Source organism: Notothenia rossii (assembly GCF_949606895.1).
Source record: "Notothenia rossii genome assembly, chromosome: 9".
NCBI lineage: Eukaryota > Metazoa > Chordata > Actinopteri > Perciformes > Nototheniidae > Notothenia > Notothenia rossii.
This window is the reverse complement of record NC_136907.1, coordinates 66,417,408-66,429,815: the sequence shown is the minus strand read 5'-3', so window position 1 is coordinate 66,429,815 and position 12,408 is coordinate 66,417,408. Positions and strand designations below refer to the sequence as shown.

Genomic DNA, 12,408 nt, shown 5'->3' with positions numbered 1-12,408 from the left:
TCCAAATGCTGTCTTTTAATTCTGGATTTGGTTCGACTCCACGATGAATTACAAACTCCACTGGTTGCAGGGGAGGGAAAGTTTAAAATGAATGCTCAACAACTCATTGTGCAATTAATTTTGACAGAAGTCATTTTTACTTTACCAGGCTGTGGCTGGTGGACCGAAAGATTCATTTGGAGACACTGATTGTCAAGTCATGTCGGTGCATTCATGCATGTGACGCTGCTTGTGTCAACGTTTATCAATGTTGTTGCCATCGTGCTTGTTCTGCATTGTAAAGGCGGCGTTCAATCCCAATGGTTAGCAATGGTGACCCTAATATTCTTTACTGTCGATATGTTGTTGTTAATCTTTCTCCTTAAGCATATATATTAACACCCCATACATCCGCGGAAAAGGAAGTGTGTGTTTCCATGGCACAGTCAGGCTCTGGAGTCAGTGATAGGTGGGTGGATAAGTGGCATGGCAGTTGTGTCTAAAACATGCTTTGGTTCACCCCCAGGACCTCTGTGAATTAAATGTGAATGCAGCGCTGTTATGCAAACACGTTTTAAAAAACAGATGGATCAAAGGGAGTAAGAGAGAAGAAAGGAGAGTGGAAACAAAGGGGAGCAAATGGTGATGGAGAGTCAGGAAAAAACATATTGAGAACACTTTTGTTCCCTTTAAGACATGGGTTAAAGGGAATTAGTTGTGCAATAGTTGTGCATTGTTTTGCTTGATGCTTTTTCTGGTTAAGTGTACAGTATTCAGCATTCAGGGGAGATTGCTGCTGGCGTGTTGACATCTCATATCAACCTGACACCCACAGCTTTCTCTTTCTCAGTATCTCTTATTTCTCAGTCTATCTTTCTCTGGCTGTCTTTCTCTCTCTGCCTCTTACATAAAAGGATCATCAGCATCACGTTTGCAGACCAGTTAGTGCCGGTCTAAACAGCTGTGTTATTGACAGATTCCTACTGAATACACAGGTTATTTAGTCCGTGATAATAATGTCCTCCGAACAGTTGTTCTCTTAACAGTGCTGGTTGATTTGGTATTCTCTGTTAAGCACCAGTCATTGTTTGCTGCAAAACATTTTGCTTTCGGTTTCTCAATAATCGGCTTGTTAGCCAAAAATAAATGAAGAAATGTTTGGTACAAAAAGCATCAGCTCGTTGTTCACTAGTTGTGAATTTCAAACAGTTTGGGACTTACAGTGCTGGACTGAGGAAACGTGTCGTCAGTATAATTATCTTTCCTAATCCTTCATAGGCAATTTGTGATTCAAACCTTAAAGTACTAGACTAGAAACTATGAAGATGCAAATGTTTCATGTACATTTCCAAGCAGGTTTTTTTATTTGTAAGTAAACACAGAGTATGGTGTTTCAAAAAAGTGTGGCAAAATAAATACACTCCTTGTACATTTCAGCGCTTGATTTGTTCTGTTGTAACCGTCCAGATATTCACAGCTGCAGGAAACTGTCCTATTTAACCGCCCATCAAGCATACAGCAAGTGAGTGTTGCCTAAAATAGAGATTTGGCGTAGGATATCACTTGAAGGCCAGTGGTGCAAGTTGTGTAACAGTTTCATTGAGTTCATGGAGGTCGGAGCAAGCTGTGGACCCAATTACAGTCCTCCAAACATCGCTGCTGGGAACATGTGAAAGTGTGTGTCTTACATAAAAATCATTGTCAAGGATACATTTTTAATATTTATTTTCTCAGTTAACTGATTTATTGTTTGCCCTCCACTACATGTTATATAAGAGAGACAGTAAGGGATTTATTCGAGGTGAAAATGCCACGAGGAAACCAGGAAATATTCACATTTGAGTGGGTAGAATTTTACCTGCTTATATTGGTTGTTGAATTAAGGTTCTGTGGATCGACAAATTATAACAAACGTGTGTCTGTGAAGGTCAAGCACTGCATGAATTACAGCACACTGTGCACAAAGCAAAGACATTATGATACTTTACTAATTGACTCACACAAGTCAAATTATATTCATACAAGTTTTAAGCTTTGAGTCTTAACACAAGATAGGAGAAAAGTGTAATCATTATTGTTTTTGAGGCCACCAGAGAGCAAAAGTTTGGTAAAGCTATCAATGCAGTTCACCTTTAAGAGGCCAGGAACTACATTTTTTAAATATCAATGAATCAAATGATATTGTGAAAGGGTTCAATCCCACCCAATCTGCAGCTCCCTTTTATGGAGGTTCTTAGCGGGTTTTAGCTCATTGTTTAGCTGTCCGGCAACTACACTGTTTTGGATCAGTATCTCTAATAGTGTCTTTTTGGTGACAGCTGTGTTCCTGCTCCGCTGCCGGCAGAATGCAGACACAGTTAGCAGCTAGCTGGTGAACATAGAGGAGCCTTTAGAGACACAGAGATTACAGTCAGGAGTTGGAGACCAAAAACTGAGCTAAAATAGATTTAATGTATTCATCACGGGGGCAGAAACATGAATAATGATAATAATATATAATAATAATAATAATAATAATAATAATAATAATATACAATAATAATATTGCCCCATTTTTGCTCAATGTTTCAATAACAAAAATGTTTTTTTAACCGTTTTGCTATACCGACTTAGAAGGATGCCCCCAAGTGACCAAAACAATTGTAACTGTAGGTTTCATGAGAAACATTACATGAGGATAGACAGTAGTGCCTCACCCTGAATAGCTGATGCATTTGATTGAATAGTCTGAAATCTGATCTGTTGCACCTTTTACTATACTGACAGGGTCACCAAAAAATGACTCAACTGTTGAAGTTAAGCTCTTGAACTGAGAGAACGAATGAGTGTAAAACACACACAGTTGTCGGTGTACTTTCTGCAGCCGACAGATCATCTTATCAAATTCCAGACACATCTGGTAACTGATGACCTGGTTTCCTGCCACCAGCCTCTATGACATGTGTCATAGAGGACGGTGGGGAATCAAATCGAGGCCACTGGGCCAGCGCTGGCGGCATTTATTCCATTTTCATATTATTGAATTGATAGAAGGGAATCTGCTGGGACATTGAGCTCAATTAAAATCCTTAATCTGGGCAAATAATGTGTAGCAAAAAGGACAACAGCTAGATCAATTTACGCACAGACCAATTTAAATCGGGGATTTCTAAAATGGTCGATTATATCCTGCGGCAAGCAGACGGCACATGTGGACTTGATGCTTTGATTAGAAGTAAAATGTCTCCCAAATGACTTGTGCCTGTGCATCATTCCACTTTTAGGGCTGATGATGGCACATGCTGTTTCTTGTGAACCTGTTACCCTCATGTTGTTAGGTTATTTCTGACATCTCCCTGATATGTATCCCCAGGTGTCACTGTCAGCTTCCCATCATGTTGTGTTACAGATGTCTGCTCTCCATTGTTGCCCCACTCTGCTGTCGCTCTCACACAGTGTGACACCTTGCTAAAGTCGCTGCTCTTTATACAGGATGAATAATTCAGCTAGGTGGGAGTTGGGAGTGATTCATTAGCCATCTGGCTCAAAGACAGACACACAAGAGTGAGTCATTGGCCACCTTCACCCCTGGACTGATTGGGCGTCACAAAACTGAAACTGAAGGCAGCGTTTGAAGATGGGTGGGGTCCGAACACGGGAGTTTGAAGTTGCAAAGTGGACATAGGTCTCCACAACATACGGCACTTGATTCGACATTGCATCAAGTGTGATTGCGGTGCTGGTTTAAAACTGCCTGGCCCACCTTCTCTGTGTGTCGTGTTAGTTTGCGGTGATGTTAGTAACGTGACTTTATTACCATCCACAGCTGGTATTGTTTATGTATGTCAATGTGTCTGTGGACTGATTTTTGTGACTCATTGCAACAGTGTGTTGGTAAGATGGTAGGGAAAGTAGGACAACAGAAAGCAGTTGGCCCCCCCACTGTAAACACTTGGATGGTTTCCAGTTCAATAACATACACTTTACAATATGAGTTGTATTGTAAATTCAAACTTAGAATATATTTTCGCTTTACTACAAAATTACAATCGGCTTGCACAACACCAACTAGTTATTACAAAGAGTTTAGTGGTTACTAAACTCACTGAAACATGACTAAATGTTGTAATGGTGCAACTCTATGAAGTGACTAATGTATTAGAATATTTTACTGGTGCAACACACTCCTGGAGGCTTTGGCTTCAGGGAAATGAGTCAATGAGTCTGATGTCACTCGCTGTGGCACATGAGGCAAAAATATTTTCCAAGAAATTAAGATTTAAACTCTTGACAACTTCATGTGTATTATGCAAAGTGTTTAAAATATCAGGTGCAGTGGTCTCCACTCTAAATATAGTCTCATAATTGAACTGAACGAACAATAGAGCATAAGGTCCCAGGTGGCTGTTCTTTGGGAACACATACACCAGCCCATTATTCTATGACTAATCATGGATACATCTTTTTTTTGTGTATGTAATCCCAATTCAACAGAGCAGTATTAGCGTTGCCATTAGACACACGATGATTTTTTGTCTCCAGATTTCAATCAAAGCCATTAATTTGTTGACGCATAATGTTGACGTTGACTCAGCTGCACATTACCATACAGAGCTGTGTGAGCGGTGAGCAACGTGATGCTGCTGATTGCTGTAGTTTTTGGAGGCGTTCTTGGTGTAGGTGGAGGTGTGTGGGAGAGCCTGCATTCTGTGCATGTAATGAATTCAGCCTCTCCAGAGCCAGATTGGTTTAAAACTGTGCAACAGTGCTTCACTTAAGGAGACAAAGAGGAAGAGATTAGCCTCTTAGTATGAACATGAACTCGCCGCTGAATCGTTATACAGGTGTGTGTGTGTGTGTGTGTGTGTGTGTGTGTGTGTGTGTGTGTGTGTGTGTGTGTGTGTGTGTGTGTGTGTGTGTGTGTGTGTGTGTGTGTGTGTGTGTGTGTGTGTGTGTGTGTGTGTGTGTGTGTGTGTGTGTGTGTGTGTGTGTGTGTGTGTGTGTGTGTGTGTGTGTGTGTGTGTGTGTGTGTGTGTGTGTGTGTGTGTGTGTGTGTGTGTGTGTGTGTGTGTGTGTACTGAAAGCCCCGACAAAGTGATACATTTATTCTATTACAATTTCTCTGTCGGGCTCGTTTTCACTCCCGCAAAACTGGATGTTTTTGGAACTATGTTTTGAAATGCAGGATAAACTTCGCCAATTAAGTTAACCAGAAGAAATCAAAGATATAAACTGAAACATACTTATAAGAAAAGAAAATGTTAACATCAATACAACTTTAAATACAATGTTGATTCAAATTCGGTTTTTGAATGTAATTGGCGCTGCTGTCCGAACAAGGTGCAAGGGGGAACGACTTGTAGTATGCAAAGTGATATGAAGGATCGGAAAGACCTGCTAAAGCGCTATATAAATACAGTCTATTTACCATTTGACCATTTATCAATCTCTTGTTCTCAGTGTTTGGAATGCAAGCAACCTTTTTAAGAGGTCAGGCTGTCTCATGTACAAGAAGGTGAGCAATATATGTTGACGCTCCGTGATTAACTGCGTCAATCAGAAAACAGCGGATCATAACTTACTTGCGGTGAAGTCATTATTACATTCAAACCTATCTTGTCACAAAGTTGATGTAAGAGAACAATGTTTTAAACTGACAAAAGTATATGTGGGGATGCTTCACAAGATACCACAAACAGACACAAATATTTGCCTTAATTTTGAGCCTCTGCTGAGCTGCTGTGCTCTAAAGTGTAGCCTTGAAGGAGTGCTGCTGCCTTTGTTCTGTGTGTTTGGTTTGAAGGCTATTTCCGCAAACTCCCACTCCTCTGCTCCCGCACCGTCTCAGTGTCTCTCGCTGTGTCATCTCTTTGTCTGGCACTCACTCACTCACTCACTCACTCACTCACTCACTCACTCACTCACTCACTCACTCACTCACTCACTCACTCACTCACTCACTCACTCACTCACTCACTCGCTTAATTAATTGACAATAGTTTGATTTGATATGCTGCCCTTGATAGCTATCTCGTTATTTTACTGTAGAAACAAATTTCTCAAACAAAACTCTACCTTCCTTAGTAATCTGAGAGAATGGCATATAACGTGCAATATTTACTGGTATGTAAATAAGGATACAGTATGCTCTGATTTATACTTACATTCGACTGATCGCCCAACTAACCAATTATTTCTAACACATAAATAATACTGATGATGTCATATTCCTGAAACAGAAAATGTACAACTTTGAGTCAACATTAAAACAGAAAAATGTGGCGTTTGAAAGTCACTACAATGTCATTTCCCAGGTTGTAAGAAAATACGCTGTCAGGTAGTATTTGGCTACAGCATTTTGCAAACTTGGCCTGTACTTCCTTATTAATTGTCTCTATCTTTGGTACATCAACATGCCTTCAGTTTCCCTTTAATATCTGTGTTTGCCCAACTTGTAAATATCAGTTTCCCCCCAGAGTAGTCCCCAGTTTTTTCCAAAGAAATGAAAGAATTTCATGTGGTTGGTGTATGAATAGAATGAATAGGCAACTAAGGATAGAGGGTGTATTTCTCATACTGATATTCTGAACAATCTGTGCTGTTGTATTTGCTGTAAAGTGTCTCTACTGTAGGCTATTTTTATTATATGTACAGCACTTTGGCTCGACCAAAAATCGTTTATAAATGTGCTATATAAATGAAACTTGATTTGATTTGATTTGATGAATGAACCTTGCTACAACACTTCCTGTGAATTCTCCTAAAAACCTAGTGTAGTATACCTGGGGAGGTTTTGTATTGGGTTGTTTTAAGTTTAAAACATCACGATCAATTGACTTCTTTATTTGGATTACTACTCCACCACCAAAAGCATTCCTTTGTGATACAACACTATCCAACATTAATAGCCCTATAGAGTTCACATTTTAATGTGGAAAGAAAATGTACACACACTTAGGCGAAATAATGCAATTTTTTAATAAATCTTTTAGATGATCTACAATTATTGTTTTTTCAGGTTTTTCTGAAGAAGTGTGAACGTGGCCTCACACATTCACTCGCTCATTCGGCCTCGCTCCCTCCCACTGCTTTCAGGAGAGATTCTGCGTGGGCTTACACTTGAGTTTCTGCCATGTGCTTTCTACCCCCTGCTTTCTATCTCTCTCTCTCCACACACACACACACACACACACACACACACACACACACACACACACACACACACACACACACACACACACACACACACACACACACACACACACACACACACACAGACACACAGACACACACACACACACACCCTCCCCCATAGTTTCTGACGACGTCCTAAGATATTATGAGTTAGTATATTTGTATGGTGAGTTAAACAGAGAGAAATCTGGGGATAATTTGCATTCCTTGGATAATTTAAGTTAATTCAATTATTACTTGAATAAACAGTTGACATTGACCCTCTGACAAAGTGAAAAGCTTTAATGCTTGCGGTTCACCGAATTGGCTCGATTGATCTCACCTTGAATATATGGAAAATGTGTGGCAGTGACATTGTACCACTTTCTCATCATTATGTTCTACATCTTCCTCTAATTTAAATGAATATAAAGCCGTATTTGTTTCCATTGCTACAAGAATCATTCACCTTCATGATTTGCGGTGTATCACGGTAAGAGATTGCCTGCAGGTTCCTCGTGTTGTTGTTTCATATTGTTTGTGTGTAGGTGGAGGGACTTCAGTGTGTGTGTGTGTGTGTGTGTGGGTAGATGTGAGTAGATATGCCTGCCAGGTGTAGCTGTGCATTCTTTGTCTCTCACCGTACGAGTGTGGTACATTTAATGGATAGACAGTACCCTCTCAATGAGAGCATTACATCCAATCAGTTTGTGTTTCTCCTCTTCCTGTCCTTGAGCTTCATCCTTTTTGTTACCTTTCACCTATTTCTATGATTAAATGTATCCAACGACACAGATGTTTACATTAATCTCAAGAAAGCAAAGAGCTGGGCTAGATTGATCTACTAATGTATCTACTAATTTATCTACTAATTTATCTACCTGCACCATTTTCTCTATTTTAACCCACATTTGTTTTCCTTTTCAGGCCGGCACAAATAGATTGAACTCTCTTAGCAAAGTACGGTACCACTTTACAATAAGACTACCCTTATAAAGGGTTTACGAATAGTTTGTAATTCATTTATTAATTAGTGAGCCAACATTTATCTGTACTGCTAAGTCTTATATTGGCTACCTAGCTTACTTCTTCTTCTTCATCAGCCAGCATCCTTGGTATCTGTTGTTCACTGAGTTGATTCTCGCTAGGTAGCCAATATAAGGCTTAGTCCTCTTGCCAAATAGTGAGCCTGTGTTGATGTATGACAACGATGTTAGAACTGGTTTATAAATGGTTCTTAATGATTAATAAAGTGTTTACAACCTAATTCATAGCCTCATTATAAACCCTTTATGTTCTCATGAACACAGTTGTGTGTGTGTGTGTGTGTGTGTGTGTGTGTGTGTGTGTGTGTGTGTGTGTGTGTGTGTGTGTGTGTGTGTGTGTGTGTGTGTGTGTGTGTGTGTGTGTGTGTGTGTGTGTGTGTGTGTGTGTGTGTGTGTGTGTGTGTGTGTGTGTGTGTGTGTGTGTGTGTGTTGTCCATCAGGATCATGGCCACTGCTGGAGCCCACATGAACATCCCCGTTGACCTTCGGACCCTGAGGGCGGTGCGAGTGCTGAGACCTCTTAAACTCGTCTCGGGGATACCCAGTGAGTCAGCCACTGATCCCTGATCCTGCACCGTGAGGTCGAACTAACTGATATAAATGCAAATAACACATCATTATTCTTTGCAAGTAAATGTCCGGACGGTTTCAGCTGGCGTTTGAGAATGTGTCAGTAATCTTACATTTCCTAATACTACTTGAAAAAAGAAATGTGTTTACAAAACATTCAGAAAATTGCATTTCTTTTTGCAAGAAGGTGCTCAATCCCTTTACTGTGAAAGGCAGACCATCGATACAAGTGTAGGTGCATCCTTTCAAGGTTTAAGATGAATGTTGAGGTCCTTATGAGCTTGGAGCCTGTGCATTTTGCAATGACACTAAAGTCATTTTCCAAAACACACCAATGTATTCAAAATCTATGGTGTCTGATTAAAAACCTGTGAAACACAGCTAAGATATGTAGAAACATTTCGGAAAGCAGGTGTATTGCAGTTTATTTTCCATTCTTAACAGCTCATAACTGCATTTATAGTTACAAGACTGCATTTTGTTATTCATCTTGAGGGAGTTAGGTGGAAAGAAAAACTCATGGCAGAGTCTGAGGCTACTGAATATGTTCTCTTAAGTCTCAAGCTGAGTTTGGCAGGACTTTACTTTTAAAGATTCAACTGCTATCACTGTGGTGATACAAACCTATGTTTTAGAAATACAAAATATACTGTATATGCAATTGAAATAACTTACGTTTTAGTGCAATTAATATTAAGTCTTAATGAGCAGAGGAGAGGCACTGACAAATACATTTAATTTACAATATTGCTCGGAAAACTACTGTGTTGTTATCCCTGACTTTTTCTTTGTGAATGCTTCAAGGCCTGCAGATTGTCCTGAAGTCCATCATGAAGGCCATGATCCCGCTGCTACAGATCGGCCTGCTCTTGTTCTTCGCCATCCTCATGTTCGCCATTATTGGTCTGGAGTTTTACAGCGGGAAGCTTAACCAAAACTGCCTGCCATCTGTCGAACTCCTTGGTGCGTTTGTTTGTCTTGTGGAGCAAGGAGGGCAGTCATCTCTCTTGCTAAAAGAGTGTGAAAGTAAATAGTTAGACACGAGTCAAAAGCTTTGGATTCGGTCCTGAATTGGCAGATGTCTTAAAACACTTTCTCAAATATATTTTCTCATTGTGTTGGGATTGTCCTTGAATTGTTGTCTCATCTTTTGTTTTGTTAATCACTGATTCAATCTGGATTCAATCAAAAGACATTTCCGATGTTTGTAGGGGGGCAAATATTGTCACTAAATCAAAACAAACCGCTTGATGTCAGTCTGTCAGAATTAGAATAAAAGGTTTAATTCACATTCAAACAACAAACATGTTCACCCTTTAGTTTTAATGCTTAGAAGGCATAATGATGTCCAACAGCTTAAGGATTCATTTTGGCTTGACTACCTCTCCATCTGTGTGCACCTTCTGTCCTGAGACTGCTTTTAACACAAAACTGAAGCAATTCTCAAACGTTTTTCGATGATTAATTATTCACTTTGATAGGTTAGCAGCAAGTACAGTACACCAAAAGTGGTTTGCTCGAATGTCTCAAGTAGAGGGTGGGAATATCTTTGTTTGAGACTCAGAGTCTTTCATAGATTACAGAAGCAGCGAGCTAAGAGTTATTATTAGAGTTGTTGCTGGCTAATTTAGCTAGTGCTTAATTACTCAACAACTACTCTGTAATCACGCGCCACACCATAGCATTTATCTCCCAGCACCACTCAAAGATGGTTTTAAGATTATAAACCGAAATAAGTATAAACTGTATTTAGAACAGGAAAATCACCCTTTTTAATTTTCTAATATTCACAGAATATTCAAAGTTTAAAAATACCCTCCAGACATGTTTTAATACATGTACAAATATTTACATACAAAATCTCATTTATGAACAGAAGGGGACTTTAAGATATATTTGCCATCACTGCAGAATGCACAATCTGCTGTAAAAGTCTTATTAGACTAAATGACGTGAGATAATATCCAGTAAAAAGATCATACATTGTTCAGAAACTATGTGAACTCAGTGTTTCTTTAGCGTGTTGTTCTGTAGAGCTCATTCTTAACAACAAAATATTTGTTGTAAATAGAACAAGTTGTGGTTACAAACACACAGGATGCACAAAATAAAGTTGAATAAAACAACGACAGCCATCGTGAGAGTTTTTGGTAATAAAAAAAGCTGTGTCCGTAACTATATGTTTCCTTTCTCTGTAGAAAATCAGACGGTTGACTCGTCAGAGTTGGCGTTCGCCTGCGGAGTGAGGAAGTGTCCGGAGGGCTACGACTGCAACGACACCTGGATCGGACCCAACGACGGCATCACGCAGTTCGACAACATCCTGTTCGCTGTGCTCACCGTCTTCCAGTGTATCACCATGGAGGGATGGACGGCCGTTCTCTATAATGTGAGCTTCAGTTCTGCTGAAAGGAACGAACCTCAAAGCATCAGGAGGTTCTTGTTTAATGACATGAATGTAATGGGTTTCAGACCAACGATGCTTTGGGTACCACATGGAACTGGATGTACTTCATCCCTCTCATCATCATTGGCTCATTCTTCGTGCTGAACCTGGTTTTGGGAGTCCTGTCCGGGTGAGTGTGACTCTTCCTCTGTGGATAATAACACAGGTGTTTAGGTCTGTATTACTTTTGTTTGTCTGCTTCCTTATTCAGAGAGTTTGCCAAGGAGAGGGAGAGGGTGGAGAACAGGCGGGCCTTCATGAAGCTTCGCCGCCAGCAGCAGGCGGAAAGAGAACTGAACGGCTACAGAGCCTGGATAGACAGGGCAGGTACTGGGCAGCAGAACCACTTCACTCCTGCACACACACACACACACACACACACACACACACACACACACACACACACACACACACACACACACACACACACACACACACACACACACACACACACACACACACACACACACACACACACACACACACACACAGACACACACACACACACACACACAGATGTTTAATTACGTGGAGGAATGGATGGACAATAGGTCCCCCACCCCTGGTACATAGAGTAAAAACTAGAGCCACACATTCTGGGCGACATTTTGTGACTTTACTTTACTCTTTTGTAGTTTTGCTGTCTCTTTGTGGTGTATTTGTCTTTTTTTGGTTGTTGTGTGTCTTCTTTTATATAAGTGTTGCGTCTCTCATTGGTCTTTTTGTTATTGTTAGCATCTCTTTTTGGTTAATTTTGTTTATCCTTGTGTTCATTTTGTGACTAATTTTGGTATTCACGATCTCTATGGAAGGTTTGTTTATTTTTTTGGACTTCCAAACAAAACATTTTAGAAAGTAACTCTGTAAGCACACTAGTAGTACAATTTCAATGAAAACGTGCTTAAACTGTGTGAAGCCAAGTGCCTTTAAAGGAACTGGGATTTAGTCTGGGAAATTCATTTACTGTTGCATTATGGTCAGGCTTTTTCACAGCTGATTTCGTAAAGCTATCTCGCTGCAACAGACACACCGTTTTTGAATCTACAGTACAGTATTTCCCTTGAGTTGCACACACACACACACACACACACACACACACACACACACACACACACACACACACACACACACACACACACACACACACACACACACACACACACACACACACACACACACACAGTGGTGTAATGGCAATCTACATTGCGAGTCTCC

General features: G+C 40.2%; 1 protein-coding gene across 4 annotated transcripts in view; it reads left to right on the top strand.

Annotated features, from left to right (window-relative positions):
- Positions 1-12,408, top strand: part of LOC307018599 (voltage-dependent R-type calcium channel subunit alpha-1E-like) — a 54,048-nt gene that overhangs the window by 17,780 nt on the left and 23,860 nt on the right. For all 4 annotated transcript variants that reach the window (XR_013802460.1, XM_079648914.1, XM_079648913.1 and 1 more), the window contains 5 exons: positions 8,618-8,721; positions 9,552-9,710; positions 10,946-11,136; positions 11,220-11,323; positions 11,405-11,520. Coding sequence is in view for 3 of the 4 variants with exons in the window: in XM_079648914.1 (XP_079505040.1) it covers positions 8,618-8,721; positions 9,552-9,710; positions 10,946-11,136; positions 11,220-11,323; positions 11,405-11,520 (674 nt within the window). In the remaining variant the exon portion in view is untranslated. The remainder of the gene's footprint in view (positions 1-8,617; positions 8,722-9,551; positions 9,711-10,945; positions 11,137-11,219; positions 11,324-11,404; positions 11,521-12,408) is intronic.